This window comes from Oryzias latipes, chromosome 22 (genome assembly GCF_002234675.1).
Source record: "Oryzias latipes chromosome 22, ASM223467v1".
NCBI lineage: Eukaryota > Metazoa > Chordata > Actinopteri > Beloniformes > Adrianichthyidae > Oryzias > Oryzias latipes.
The window spans coordinates 20,784,677-20,800,405 of record NC_019880.2 but is presented as its reverse complement, the minus strand read 5'-3'; the positions used below and the strand labels follow the sequence as shown (position 1 = coordinate 20,800,405).

The 15,729-nt window shown below is 45.3% G+C and overlaps 2 protein-coding genes across 3 annotated transcripts in view; one reads left to right on the top strand and one right to left on the bottom strand.

Moving 5' to 3' along the window:
- The first annotated feature begins 7,451 nt into the window (after positions 1-7,451).
- On the top strand, positions 7,452-8,577 carry adi1 (acireductone dioxygenase 1). The gene is made up of 4 exons (XM_004082679.4): positions 7,452-7,645; positions 7,756-7,875; positions 7,955-8,134; positions 8,252-8,577. The coding sequence occupies exons 1-4, from the start codon at positions 7,523-7,525 to the stop codon at positions 8,366-8,368; spliced, it is 540 nt and encodes a 179-aa protein (XP_004082727.1). The 5' UTR covers positions 7,452-7,522; the 3' UTR covers positions 8,369-8,577.
- A 48-nt stretch (positions 8,578-8,625) lies between these two features.
- Positions 8,626-15,729, bottom strand: part of trappc12 (trafficking protein particle complex 12) — a 33,241-nt gene continuing 26,137 nt past the window's right edge. For both annotated transcript variants that reach the window (XM_023951255.1, XM_020713791.2), the window contains exons 8-12: positions 14,900-14,973; positions 12,062-12,160; positions 10,813-10,913; positions 10,204-10,291; positions 8,626-9,948 (exon numbers count right to left, since the gene is read on the bottom strand). In XM_023951255.1, coding sequence (XP_023807023.1) covers positions 9,706-9,948; positions 10,204-10,291; positions 10,813-10,913; positions 12,062-12,160; positions 14,900-14,973 — 605 coding nt within the window. In that variant the 3' untranslated portion in view covers positions 8,626-9,705. The remainder of the gene's footprint in view (positions 9,949-10,203; positions 10,292-10,812; positions 10,914-12,061; positions 12,161-14,899; positions 14,974-15,729) is intronic.

The following is a 15,729-nucleotide window of genomic DNA, read 5'->3' as shown; positions in this document are numbered from 1 at the left end:
GAGCTGTGCTATTTTAAACCTGGGCTGGAGCTCAGAGAGAGAAACAGTGTGGGCTGTTATGTTGGCCATCGCGGCAAACTGTGAGTAAGCCTGTATGTGTTCTCCTCCTGCAGAAACTTGGCGCACACCGGACTGGGACTTTAAATACTCATTACATAATGAGGGCGATGCTTCTTCACAGTCAAGCTCCTCTCATTTGTGTTCTGGTTAAAACATTCTCTTCCCTGATGTTTGATGCATTCAAATGTTGCTAAAAATGTAAATAACAAAGCAAATCAATGAGGAAAAGAATCACAAAGTAAAGAGGCTGATATATGAGCTCGGCGTTAACTCCTTTGACGTCTTAATGCTAAATATTTATGGTAAATTATGATATTGGAAAATGCTGCTCATTTTTTGGATTTTTATAGATGCCTTGTTAGTGGACTGAAATATGTGCATGTAGCCTTAAATTCATGCTGTAGCCTTAAATCCATGCTGTAGCTTTAAATCCCTGCTGTAGCCTTAAATCCATGCTGTAGCCTTAAATCCATGCTGTAGCCTTACATCCATGCTGTAGCCTTACATCCATGCTGTAGCCTTAAATCCATGCTGTAGACTTAAATCCCTGCTGTAGCCTTAAATCCATGCTGTAGCCTTAAATCCATGCTGTAGCCTTACATCCATGCTGTAGCCAGTGTGACGTGGGTTCTTCTTAGCACTGAATGGTTAGCACTCTAAAATAAAATGACCAAGCCAGCTGACTACAAATACTTGTTTGGTTAAAAAAATAGATAGTAACAAATGAAATACAGAAATTGGTTTGAAACATAATCAATTAGACAAAAAGGAAAACAAAGCAAAAAAGTAATAAATAAAAAAACAATTCTGAGATGTGATGTCACTTCCTGTTTCCTGTGGATACGTAAGCTGATGTGACAATGCTCTGCTTTGATCAAGGTCTGAGGAAGAGACAGGATTGTAGCAGCAGTGGGGGAACCTTGCGGTTGATGGTATTGATCAAAGGTTAGCTGTTGCTGTCAGGTAATCCAATGACCTCCAGGACACGCCCCTGCATGCATGTAGAGGCAGAAAGGAGGGGATGAACTCAGATCATCTTGAAGGAATGTTGAGAAAGCTTTGGAAGGCGTTCTCCATCTCCAAATAAAACTGGTTAGTTTATTACCTTGGATTATGCTTCCCCTTCCACTAACAAAAGAACTCTGGGGATGATGGGAAATCACGTATTAACATCGTCAACATTTCTTTAGAAGTTATCCATACTCCTATAATTTGTGTTGACGTATCCAGCTCTGGGGTGGGGGTACGTAGGCCGCTCTCAGGTTGCTGTGTGTGCTTCTTGAATAACTGCAGTTTGGTTTAACGCAGCCGTCTTCATCAGAACTCAGAGGAGGAGGGGAAGAGGACTGCTGGTGAAGATCTAGTGCCATGTCATCCAGGAGTTCCTACCAAAATAGTCATCATGGATGCTTTTGTGCACGTGCAGAAAGATGTCACAGTGGGCATCTGTGAACCGTTGTGATGGATATCAAAACCATGTGGAAGGGGTTTCCCCTGACAGAGTTTTTTTCTGGGTTCCCTGAACTGCCTGGTGAGCTCATGCACAACACCAGCACCTCTTATTGACTAGGTTCCTGTTTTAGCTCTGTCTTTTAAGAGGCTGGCAGCATCACTGCACTGACTAAAACAATCTTCCTTGGTCTTACAAAACGCACAAGTGTTTCCTCTGAGCGGGGGCTGGCTCTCCATGGGGTCCTGCAACTTAAAGAAAAAATCAAATTTGGAATTTTCAAGGCTAAATACAAAACTAAGGCTAATAAAGAAAAAAAAACATTTAAATGAAAGATTTAGATAAATTATTTTCTCTGTGGAGAATTAGAAACCAAAAAGTAAAACCCAAAAACCAAAAATTCATTTTGAAGAAAAAAAATGAAAACACGAAACACAATAAGAAATCAAAAAAAGGTTTAAAAAAATGGATGCAAATATGATGAATATAAATAAAACTTTGCCTCACATCCAAAGAGGGTTCATACAAATATGCACCTTGTGTGTCAGAAGATTCATAACCTCCTATTGTAACAGTAAAATACCTCCAACACAAGAGGCCTTCAGCTCTCATCTGCCTGCTCAGCTGTTGGACAGGACATGATATAAAAGTCAAAAAAGCAAAAATGGGAGAAGGTCACGGTTGTGGACTCCTGCTTCTGAGTAGAGTCTGTCTTAACTCAGTGGACCCTCTCAAGGGTTGCTCCAGGAAGCTGCACCGGCGCTACACCGGCAGCAGGACCATCAGCCCTGTGGCCGTAAAGCCGGACCCCACGTGTGTCCTGAGAGACCATCCACTGTTCCATGTGAGCAAACTAAGCTTAGAGAGTGAGTTCCCTTCATGCTGCTGCTGAGGTTCCCCCCCTGTCCCGTCTCATTAATGGCGGCCCAGTCAATGGTGTCAAACAGCTCCTTGCCTCTCGGGGGGGTTGGCTGAGGTGTCCTTCACTTAACCCCATTTGTCCTGTCTTGTATCTGGGTCATCCTGACAGTCCGTAATCCTCAAAGTCTTCCTAACCTTGTTTTTCCCACCACACCACCCTCTTCTACCCTCAAATTCCATTCAAACCCTTGATGAAAGGCTGTGGTTTTATCCCTGAAACATAAAAAACATGTGACATCAGTTGCCACCAGCTGAAGGAGCCTAATCCACCACTGTGGAAGAGTGGATAATCGGAAATGTTCTTCATGTTTGACCCTTGTGCTATCCTAGGCACCTTGACATTGGGAGTTGGGTCATCTAGACCCACTAGACAGTGCGCTGAACCTTTTTTCTTCAATGATTTGTGATCTTCACTGGTGTCCATGGATTACATGAAATCTTTCCACCTTTATCCACCTTCGTCATGGTAGGGAGAACACGTCAATGTAAAGGTGGGGTCATCTGGACCCCATAGGATAGCACAAGGGTTAAGAGAAGCCACCACAGGAGTATTTTTCCCGTTAGGGTCCTCCCTTCCACAGCTGGACAGGAGGACGTTCAACGACTGCAAGTGAAAATAAAAAGTTTAGAAATAAGGAAAAAAGATGGATTTTTCAGTTTTGGTTCTGGTCCAAAGAGAGAAAATCCAAACTCTTTCTAAAGTGCTGTGATTCAATGTCTTCATTGTGTGGTTTTGTGTCCTGCTGTTGGTGGCTGTCCTGCAGTGACAGGAATCTACATTCAATTAAGTGGGTGTGGTAGAAAGGAGACAGTTTGCTCTTTCCAGGTGTGATAAATCTTCATGTAGGCCACATGAATTACTTGTGGAGTAGAAATGATGCAGTTGTTTCCTTGGGGATGAAAATGTCTTACAGCATTCCTCCCTCATTTACGTATTTGGACCAAGTAAACTTATGTTGAATTTATTAGAAGATACATTTTTTCATATTATCATTAAACATTGCTGTGATTATTGAATCTGATTTTCTTTATAAATGTGGCACATTGTTACAGTTTACTCGTCCTTTGAAGGTTTTTTACATATTGTGAGATAATTGGACCTAGTAGCACGCTTAGCAGCTATAAACTGAAAGTTACTAAAATGGTTTTGATGGTTTTAGCATAAGACCGTGTCAAACAGCCACTACGTACATTTTGTTCATATTGCAGGGATGAAAATTGGTCACATATGAATCTAAAAGTGAAAAAAGTTATGGTCTTTACTTTACATTTTCACAGATGTATCACAAAGGAACCACACAAAAACCACAGAAGAAGTACAAATAAAGCACGCAAAGAACACGTCAACCTGCAAGTCATTGAATGACTTCACTTTGACATTCAGAGCACAGGGCAGAAATCCCGTCAGCACCATGGTCAGCTCCCGCCGCGGGCCCTCGCCATGTGTTGTTTGGATTAAACGGTCAGAATTCCCTGGTCCGCACCGGTTCTAAGTCAGCTGCTGGCCGTAAGCCGAGAGTTCGTGCACATTTCTGTCCTGCGGGGTGAGGTGGACACTTACGGGGGAGCATGTGAGACACAGGCGTGTTCTGCTGATATTTATTTTATTCCCCCGACACCCTCGAAATCCGTTAGTGCTGTTCAAGCGATACACTAATTTACCAAAGGTATTGGCTAACGCTTTAGTGAGAGATTATAAAGCTGATCTCTAAAGATTTTGCACCAGCTCACACTTCAGCAAATGACTTTCATCTACCTGAAGAGGCTGGACTTCTGTCTGGGTTTTCCAACTAGGAGTAACGTATATATACTTAACAAATATTTTTAAAACTTTAACTTGTGTGATTCTACACTCTTCAGATAACAAATGGTTAGTAACTTTGTAAAGAAGATGAAGGAATGTTAGACTGAACTCAGGATAAAAACTTCAAACTTTAAAAGATGGACCAAAGATTTTATTGGTTAATTTAAGCTCTGCGTTGTTGCCACCTCTGCCGGCTCCCACGTCATCATCAGCAGTGTTTTCTAGATGTGTTTCCATTCACCATGAAACTCAGCAAATTGGATTTGCAATAAAAAATTCACCCAATGGAAACACAACAATTTTTTATCCAAAAAAAATTTGTTTGTTCTTGGAGGAGGAGCTTTTTGAGGCGTATCCAAATTAACACATTTCACTAAACTACAATGGAAACACTTTTTTTAAATGAAATGAGTCATGTGACCAACAACCGCATGGCGATGCCCTTCTTGTGTCACAGCTCATCAGAAGTTGAGCGTGTCATGTGGAATTGTTGGATCCACAGCTCCTCTGGAAAACCACCAACCACCATTTCCCAAAACGGCTTCATCCGTAGCCCCTCCCACATGTAAGGAGCTCGCTGCACCACGGCCTGAAGAAGACGCCGACGTCTCCTTTGATAGATGATGATGAGCGCTAGTGCCGTGGTAGAAATGTTAATGGATCTGCTGTCAATCAAAGTATTGGTCACATCCGTGTTTCTGAATGACTTATGGGGGGAGTCGGTTTCTTTTTATTCACATAATTAGGATTTCATGGAAACAGTGTAGCTGTGAAATTGTGTTTTTTGTCATATTTCTAGAATTTCTACTAAGTTTTGCACCTACGTGTGATGAAAACACCGCTGCTGACAGCCCGATAATCTCTGAACCAGCGAAGCTTTTGTGATCTGATGGTTGACCGTTGTGTGATTGAAGTGAATGAGAGTATTGACCAGCGGATTGTGGTCACCAGTTTGACAGTCTTTAGGTATTTTGGTTTTGGAAAGCTGTTCTCAAACAGTACTATGTATATCTTTATCTCAGACATTTTTAGAAACTTTGATGGGTTTCTATGATTTACATAACTTTTGTTGATCATAGACGCTGTCCAAAGAAAACAGGAAATCAAACAGGTGACCCTCTGAGTTTTCTCTTACCGGTGTGGAGCCTCAACCCAAACACTTATTGCCACAGATCCATTACATTCGTCACAGATCCAGGACTCATTTGTAATGTTTTGAAGTGCATTTGTTCAGTTGTCTGTTAACCACTGAGCTGAGCCAGATGATATGACACATCCACATGATGTGCCCTCCACTGTCCAGACCACGGCGTGTTCTTCATGGAGTGTTCTGCTGGGGTTGCAAACATGCTGGGAAAAAACACAACTAGAACGTGCAATCCTGTCAGTGACCTTGAGCGGGTCACAGATATCAGCTTTAATCCTGCAAGAGCTGCCCATGTGATGCAAATCTTTGTCTAAAAATGGGATGCAGCGCCCTCTGGTGGGGCAGCTGTGTTACTGATTTATCACCAATCTTGTGCTCATTTTGTCTCCAAGTATCATAGGGATGTTATGTCTCTGCATTTTCATGCAGGGTCTTGTGCTGCATACATACATTTGTATGAGCATCTGTTTTCCTGTAAATCCAGTGCGGCTGAATATTTTGTTCGATGCTAAACTGCGAAGCCTCGATGTGTGCTTAATGAAGCTGCAGACAGGTTGCCATAGTGATTCTCAGAGGTGAACCCAGTGAACAGTCCTTGTCCATGAAAGATGAGATGTTTTGCTACATGCGGTTAACTTGCGACATCTATGTTACCTAATTAGAATCTCTGTATTTCCTGAAGTGCACACATGGTCTATAGGGTTCTCAGCCACAGGCTTCATGAAAAACTGCCACTTTGATCATCCTGCATGACAAGTTAGACGCTAATCTTTATTAGCCTTATTCCTGCTTGATAAATCTGTATTACTGTTCACCCTTGTGCTTTCTTAGCCCTTGTACTATCTTAGATGACACCACCCTTACATTGACGTGTTCTCCCTACCATGACAAAGGTGGATAAAGGTGGAAAGATTTCATGTAATCCATGGACACCAGTGAAGATCACAAATCATTGAAGAAAAAAGATTCAGAGCACTGTCTAGTGGGTCTAGATGACCCAACTCCCAATGTTAAAGTGCCTAGGATATCACAAGGGTTACACAAAAACTGCAGCCGTTCTCTTTAAACCCAAAATGAAGTCTCAAAAATTCCCTGGAAGGATAAATATCCCTAATTATTTTTAAAACGATTCTTTTACTTTTGGTAAAATAGAAAATTTAATGAATGATGTAATGTAATCTGAATTCAATCTTCTTTAGAGAAGTGTTTAGAAATGTTTTTTTTTATGGGATGTTTGAAAAAGTTCTTTGACAAACAATCTTCGTATGAAGCTGTTTGGTAAATCTGCAATCGTAAGCGTCTGTCCGTCCAAATTAGTTTTCAGTACAATAAACTTGTTGATGAAAGGCATAAAGTTTGATTGGCAGTTTCTTCAGGCCATTTTCATATTTCAGCAGAAAGTTAATTCCACCTACATCCCTTAATATTTAGGGAGGGATACTGAAACTAGAAACCTAAGGGAGCCAGTTCAGCTCGTGCTAGTTTGCGGCGCCTTCTGTCCGTGAACCCAGGGTTCAAATCTGGGCTGCTCCCTGTTCCCCTCTCTGCTTCTGTGCCGGTCCCAAGCCCGGTTAAATTGAGAGAGTTGCGTCAGGAAGGGCAGCCGGCGTAAAACGTGCGACTCATCCTCGAAGGAGAGATTGTTTCGCTGTGGCGACCCCTGATGGGAAAAGCCGAACGAGAAAGAAGAAGACTGAAACCAGAGACCTATTCCGTTCTTTTGCACAGTGTGGAATGTCAATGTTTGTTATTTTGTATATGCAATATTTGTTAATAAAGTTTATTTAAAAAAAATGTAAACCACCCCTCTGAACACAGGAGTCACGGCTCTCCAGTAAAGTAAAATGAGCTACTGTGGTGATAAAACCCAAAACGTCCACGCACGTGGACTCCTGGTGTGAAGAATAAACAAAGAAGAAATATTGAACAAAAACTAAACTATCGTTACCGACATTAAACTGCGAAGGCTAAACAAAAACTAATCTACAAATCTTTCCGTAAACGCAGCGCAATTTGATTGGACTAGACAAACAACGGGGCGGGAGGCTGCGCTGTGAGCGTCAGTGGGACGTGTTGACGTCATCGGCGGAAGTGCTGTCCCAGTCACGCGCTGAACAGAATCCTGGATCGTCCTGCAGTCATGGCTCTGGAGGCCTGGTACATGGACAGCTCTGACGAAGATCAGAGGGAGCCGCACAGGCTCCACCCACATCAGCCCGTCTCCTTAGACCAGCTGAAGGAGCTCGGAGTTTTTCACTGGAGGGTAAAGTCTTCACTCAGCTCATTTCTCTCCTTCATCCACTCTGCACTTTCCCTCTGACGTCAGAAGCGGCACGCGGAATCAACCGTGTCACGTGACTCTTGCCTCTGCAGCTGGATGCTGATCGGTACGACTCCGACCCAGAGCTGAGCAGAATCCGCCAAGAGCGAGGCTACTCCTATATGGACATCATCACGATTCACGAGGACACGTTACCCAACTATGAGGAGAAGGTAGCCACGCCCCCCTCTGTGTATACATCACTCCCTCAGACGTCACGTGTGGAGCTGATCTGTTGCTGTTCTGCCTCAGTTGAGGATGTTCTACGAGGAGCATCTCCACTCGGATGATGAGATCCGCTACATCCTGGATGGACGCGCTTACTTTGACGTGAGGGACAAGGAGGACCGCTGGATCCGGATCTCTATGAGCAAAGGAGACCTGATCACGCTGCCCGCTGGCATCTACCACCGCTTCACCCTGGACCGCACGGTGGGTCTGAAAGTCACCGTGAATCCCGACTTGTCCAAAATTTGTCTCTTTTCTCCTTGTTATTGAACCCCTTTGTTGTTGGCCGTTGAACCAGCGACTCTTGCTCTGTCTCTGCAGAACTACACCAAGGCCATGCGGCTGTTCGTGGGGGAGCCGGTGTGGAAGGCTCACAACAGGCCGGCCGACCACTTCCCCGTCCGCCAGAAGTACGTGTCTTCTCTGCAGGGGTCCTGATGGACGGTCCCCTCCATCAACAGAGAAATCAGCCTCCATGTGCATCACATGGTTGTTCCACATCAGTGCCAGTTCTTCCAACCCGATGATTTAGAGGTCACATTCTGAGAAGACCGACCTTTAGCCCGCCGTTGGACCAGGAACTACAGAAAAGAAAATTAAAATGACAGGGTTTTCCAGGAAATGAAAATAAAGTTGCTGTCATTTTATTTCTCCCAAGTGTTCTTTTTTTTTTAAGGAGGGGTAATTCATTTAAATGATTTGGACAGAACCCTTTTATTGTGTAAAAATGCTGCACAACATTGGAACAGAGCAGGAGGAAGCCGAGAGAACAGAGCCAGAGGTTTGGTGGAGCTTGGTTCATGAAGTGCAGGGGTCTCTGCGGGAGTCCAGCTGTTCTCAGAGGACTGGAGCTCCAGTTTGTTCTCAGACTCCAGTTCGTACGCAGACTCATGAACTGGACCGAGTCTGCACAACCGTCTCCCAACCACAGCCGCTGCTTCTGGGCTGAAAGGATCTGCGTTGAGGTCAGATCTAGGCATTTTAGCTCTATGAAACACCACCTTAGCTGCTCCACTCCACGGCGTCTCACTTCTGACAGACACAGCTTGGAGCTCCAACACCCGCTTTATGCCCGAGTATCCATTAAGCACCTCATGGCTGTGATTCAGTTACTGCTCGTTTCCAGTCTTTAGTGTTCGTTTCCCACACACACAAACAATAATGCTGCTAGCAGTTCCCAGCCCATGAAAGCTCTGGTTTCAGCGAATTCCCTCTTTCAGATCTCAGCGTCTGGATGCAGCGACTCCACGAGACAGGAGGAAACTGCAACCTGAGGTTAAAACAAAGACCTACGGGAAAGGGGATCTTTTTTTTTTTTGAAAAGCTGGGAGTGTAAAACATGAACACGAGCTGCCAGATTAACAGGCTGATGGTCAGTCACATGACCACCACCCTCTCTCCCAGCACATCCATACTGTCTCTGTTGCTTAGCAACAGTCGTAGATCACAACAGTTCATAACCCCGGCAAAGCCGATTTTCACATTTCCATTTCTGCACGAGTGAAACAAAGATGATTTGTTGTGAGCCTCACCTGATAGTGGTTGGTGGTTGTGAGGGTTTGGGTAACGTACAGCTAGTTCATATTTACAAGAAACAACATGTACAACATTTTACACGCATGTGACGTGTGGCTGAGGAATATTTCTGCCCTCAAAATGCCTTTTTTTAAAGTGATAAACCAGAGCTTCAAACTAAAGCAACCCTCTCCCCCTAAAAGAGGCGGAGCTTGCAGCTTCTCGGCGGACCGGCCGTGCGGGTCCCCCCCTCCAGCGTCTCAGGCCAGCTTGAGGCACTGCGTGTTGAAGCTGTCCCCCTCCCTGCAGGCCACGGCTTCCAGCAGAGCCTGCTTCTTCTGAGTGCTGCGGGACGACTCCAGCTCATACATGGTGGTCAGGTTGAAGAGCACGCTTTCATGAAGGTAGGAGGCGGGGTCCTGCTGCACCAGGCCCTCCAGCTGGCCCAAGGACTCCTTCAGCCGGCCCAGGTACAGCAGGCACACGGCTGCGTTATTGTTTGCCTAGACAATGGCAAATAAGGAGCTTCAAGACAAGACATGACTGGATCATAAAGTATTAAACCTATTCAGAAGGTTCGGTTGAGATAGTCATCTCAAAACAGAGCTGGCAAAGATGACAAGTTATGTAACAAGAGCATAAACATGAAAGTTCCTGTCACGGCCCAGAATGCAGCAAACCTGAGTCCTGCTGGTGTGAAAACAAACATTCACCCCCCTCCTGCAAGCAGAACAGCATGACTGAAGGAATGCACTCACCACTGGGTTTGTGGGGTCAATCTTGAGCACTTCCAGGAACGTTGCGTGCGCCTCAGTGTAGTTGTTCTGGCTGAGGTAGACAAACGCCCTGAAAAAACACATTCACCTCCTCAATTCAGATTTCTGAAACACAAATGTTCTGAAAGAACAAGTGGCAGATAAATACCATCAAATCACTGGATTCTTTCTAAGCTTCTTTCCATCCAAAGTTACAGCTTTAGAATAGTGTGGAGTGCTGCCACCTGCTGGCCACTTTGTACACATCAGGATTTTCACTCTAAAGCAGGAAAATGATGGAGCTGAGCTTCAACTATTTTTGTTTGCACTATTTTAGAATTACGCATGACCATCATGCATGGAAGATGTGCCCAGGCCACTGGTTTGCAATGTGACACAGTGTCAAAGTCCATGGCTGAAACCCAATCTGCTGCCTCACTGACTCTTTCCACATCCATATGTTCAGATTTAGTGTATATATATATAATTTTTTTTTCTAAGGTTGTTCATCAAAAGACACAAACATGCAAACCACCCCATCATTGCAAACGGACTAAAATGATGCTAAAACAACGATGCAGCCATGCATCAGCAAAAGCACAGTCTGCGTACCTGTTCATTAACACACATGTGGTGTCAGAGAGGGGTCCACCTTTCTGGCAGCCTTTCTCCACGTCCTGGAAGAACCTCTCCGCCATTTTAACATCTCCAATCTGAAAGAGAGCAAACACACTTGTGGACACCCAAAGCACAGACGTATCTGATCACACCGTGCTGCAGATGCTAAGTCTCTCTGGTTTAGAAGGAGACAGACTCATCATCAGCCCAAACGCAGGCAGGGACTGGCCACCCTGCACGCCACCAGATGAGAGGTCTGCCTACTCCCCAGAGAGTCCCATCTGACCCAACCTCATCAATCAGCCCAGTCAAATCTGACCATAAAGAGGGGCGTCTGGGAGACAGCTTCCTGTAGCTTGTTAGGCGGGTCTCTGAGTGAGTCCTCCATGAGGGTGACAACCAGACCTGTGCCCAAAGGAAGGGACACGTATGTCCCGAGCCACCCCCCGAAGAAACTCCCCCACCAGAATGGCCTGTGGAACGAGCGGTGATTGAATTGAAGTTCTGTCTATTATAGGACAGGATCTTTGTCCTGTGTTCTGTACTGTTAAGAGTCTGAATGATAACCGGAAGTCACCATGGAAACCAGTGACCCAACACAACCTCCTGTTGGCCTTGTGTAAACATGAGCCCACTGACCCTTTCAGGAAATCACGGGGCCCGTCACCGAGGACCAGTCTGCCACGGGACCCTCAGCCAGGGCTGGAGGGCTCCTGGGATCCCTCAAGCTCTCAAACCCCTCCACCACGTGAAGGTGGTGCTTCACATTGTTTGTTCACTTCCTCTGTTGTCGTGTTTTGTATTTTTTTTGTAGTTCTAACTTGTTGATATGATTTAAAAAAACCACAGAGGTAAAAGGTGTGAGGTGGTTTGCCCAGGTGCCTTCCTAGTCAGGCAGTGTCACCATGAGGAGGCACTGCTGTAAGAAGGTTTTTCTCACACCTCAATATCTCCTGATGAGACTAGGAGGCTGGGAAAGAGGAGGGCAGCGCATCCTTGACCCAAACCAGACGGACGGTCCTTATGGGATGGATGTGAGGGCAACAGTTTCCTACCAGTTCAGAGATAACAGCACACAGTTACCAAAATGAAGAGCATGAGGATGATGATGTTGTGGAAGGCCTCTGGTTCCCATCAAACATGATTTTCTTACTCAGATTTTGGAAACCAGGATTTTCACTTTTATGTCTCCCAGGAAAAAAGGACAGTATATGATGAAGCATCCATCTGGTGATGTGCCGACCTGCAGGAAGATGCGCCCGATCCCGCTGAGCAGCTGCACTCTCTGCTGGGGTTCATACTGGACGATGGAGCGATAGGTCTCCACTGCCAGGACGTAGTCCTGAGAACAGGGACAAGCAGGTCAGAAAAACTCCTGAAGAAGAAACGTGGACATAAGCAAGAGTGCTGAGAAGACAAACAGTCAAGTCAGGAGGCAGTGTGCGGGCGAGCTGGTGGAGGCAGGGAGAGAGAGAGAGAGAGCATTCATTAAACATATGGCGGTCTGGCAGAGAAGCCCCTCCCTTCAGAGCAGCCCTGCGCTGATGATAGGTGCACCAAAGGTGAGCAGAGGGTGTTCACACAGGCAGGTGTCCACAAGAAACTGCAGATAAACCAACATTTGGAAACATGTTCATTACTGACACCTAAAAATGACTTCACACCAACATTTGAGTCAGATAAAAGCATCCAGCAGAGCTTTTAACTCCCATTCCACCCACTTCATGGAATAATACGTCCCCAGAGCTGAGCATGTCTTCACTCCTGCGGTGGCCATAGTGGAGAGGTAGAGTGGTCAACCTCTAATCGGAACATCGCAGGTTCGGTTCCCGCCCTGCCCGTCCATGTGTTAAGGCGTCCTTGGACCAAACAATGAACCCCACACTGAAAAAGCTCGGGTTTGTGAGACTCCAACTCTGATCCAACGTTTTGTATTTGTCCACAGTATCCCCCCTCCGTTTTCACGAGGTTTAGGGACCACCCCTGAATATGGAGAAGCCCCCCCCACCCATAGGCCGAAGAATGTCCGTCACTGATCCTTCCTCATCCAAAACCCTTCTGAAACATTTCTGATGCTTGTAAATCATCGGATTGCTCAACATGAAGCGTTTTTTATTTAGATCCATAGACTGTGCGGTAGCGTCCATTTAGAACATTAGGAGTGTCACTGTTGGTGCAGGAACACGTCCTGCTTCTTCCTCCTTCATCAGTTTAGTGCCAGAGCTCGTCTTCCTCCATCATTCATTCAGCTGGATGATATTATTCTCTGTGATTATCTTCCTCAGCGTTTCAGGATATTTTCAGGCCGCTTCTGAGCCAGTGGGCCACAAACCGCGAATATTGTGCGAACACTGTAGTTCCATGAACATCTGGCTCAGAGCCGTACGGCTGCATAGCCCCGCTATCGCTCGCCGTTTTTAGCTACGCTAATGTTAGCTTTCTAATGAACTCCGGCTGTTCTGCAGAAAATATGAAGTAATAAGAACAGATTAGATTTATCTGCTTTTCCAGACGCTCAAAGTTTTTCCAATGTGTCCATCATTCATTCATTCTTGGGGATGGTGACTAGTGATGTACCACAGCTGCCCCGGGGCAGACTGATGGGGGCGGGGCTGCCAGTTCCCGTCTGCGGCCCCTCTGACCATCACATTCATGCACATTCACACACCAGTGGAGCCACGCTGGAGGCAGGGAGGGGGAAGTGTCTTGCCCTGTCTTGGCTGGGGGGAGCGGGGATCGAACCGCCAACCCTTCAAACATTGGACGACCCGCTCTACCGCCTGAGTCACTGCCGTTCAATGTCTCAACCATTGACAGTTTTTTTCTTTATTTTGGCCAAAAACTTTAAAATCATAATTAAAGGACCTCTGGGAATCAGAAAAAATACAGTTTGAGTGTCACGAGCTTAAAGCTAATTCAAACTGAAAGAACAACTTTTGGTTCTTTTTCTCATCATAGGTAATAATGAACTTGATTTATATCTAGTATTTTACTGTATTGGCAACATATTATGATGATATAATTTGAAAACTTCTCAATCTGAGTAGGGAACATGGCTGTGGCGTGATCCTGAATGCTGCAGCGGATACGTCTAAGTATTGTTTGACGTTCTCATTGTTTGTGTTGCGTAGCAACAGCCATTTGTGGGTCCAACAGCAGAACGTCTTGGTCCGGCTAACACCATTAAATACAACATTTCTTGTGGTACATTACAGTAACTAATTACTGCAGAGTTACTGTCTGAAAAGCGTACATTCCTCTCAGCGCTCTTTTTTACCACATCACAGCAGTGAGCTCCGCATGACAGCACAGCGCTGTGGTGGGATTCTGCGTCAAAAACAGTATTTCCATCTTGAACAATATAATCATATAGAACACCACAGGATGTATTTATGTTATTTTGAAATTCAGACTTTGTAGAGGGAATACTAAAGATATTTCTCTCATATTAAGCGTAGTATCTGTATCTGACTCAATGCCACAATTCTATGCGTTTTTACAACAAAATGTATAGAATTTATCTCTAAAAGTTTACTTTTTCACCCTCTGGACTAAACACAGAACTGCTGTGTTTGTTATTTAATCTGGAGGTAAATGTGAGAACATTTAAATTGGTCTTGAAGCTATGTTGTGAATTACGGACATGTTGTCTTCCCTTCTTTAAAGATTTTGGCAGAATGGTGACTTCAAAGCAAAGAGAACATTCAAATTTGTTGATGTAGCTACTTAATCTCTGGAATAACTTGCACATCATTTTATATTGGATGCCGCTTTCCCAACGTCAAATATGAAAGTTCCGTCACTGAAGCCGAGCTGAGTGTAATAACAACCGTCACCAGCAGGTGGCAGTATGTTTCTCTGTGGGTCAGAGCTGAGCCCACACCTCCCCTCCACTCCCACATCCACCGGCTTTCTCTCTTACTGACCAAGAATCCAATTAGTGGTCAGTCTGTGGGGATTTCACTGTGAATCCTCCAACTGCCTGGCATCAGAAATCTCGGAGACTCTGTCTCACGCACACACAAAGGCGACGTGCACACCAGCACACCGTCACACAGAGCTGACAAACACACACTCCTACCTTCATCAGCAGCAGGCAGTTGGCCATGGAGTACATGACCCGGCTGAGACGAGACCTCCACAGCTTTAGAGACGCTAGCAAGACGAAGATAAAAAAAAAGAGACCAAATAAGGGGGTGCCACGACTTTCTATTTTTATTCCAAGTGTTTGTTTCTTGCCCCCCCCCCCCATACTTCTTTCACGTCCCACTCATTAAAGCCTGCTGTGCACCGGCTTTATTTTAATGAAAAGCAGCAGAACTGCAGCATCCAGAATCTGAATGGCCTGTTACTATTCCCCGCTGCAGATGCAGGGGAGCTGGGGAGAGCGGCTAGTCACTCAGTGGGGCTCTGAAGCGTGATAGCATGGCCCCGTGTTATTGACTTGACTGTCAACTGTGTGGGCAGAGCCAGGAGAGACAAAGGACACAGCCGTTACAGTGATGCTGCATGGGGACAAATGAGCTCCATTTAAAGCCCCTCAGGCACACGCACTCCTAGATGTGCTACCTCGCTAATTCTCTCAGTGTAAACACGTCTATATTTAGTTCCAGTGAAACAAGTTATTAAGCTGATAAATGCATGTTGCAAACATGCTAGGAGCTATATGATGTGTGGATGCAAAGAAAGAAAGAGGAAAGGGATTGTGGGAGTGGCGAGTGTACACCTGCTCATCTCCCTAACGCACTTTTGCAGACATCGCTGGATTGGTGGGATTGATTTCTATTGATCTGACTGGTGTGCAGAGCTGCTAAATCCATTTGATATTCAGTGCGAGTTCCAGGGCAGCGAGGTGCTAAACACTAAGAGCATCACATTGGAGTGAGGCTGGGATGTGCTGCAGTCCTGCAG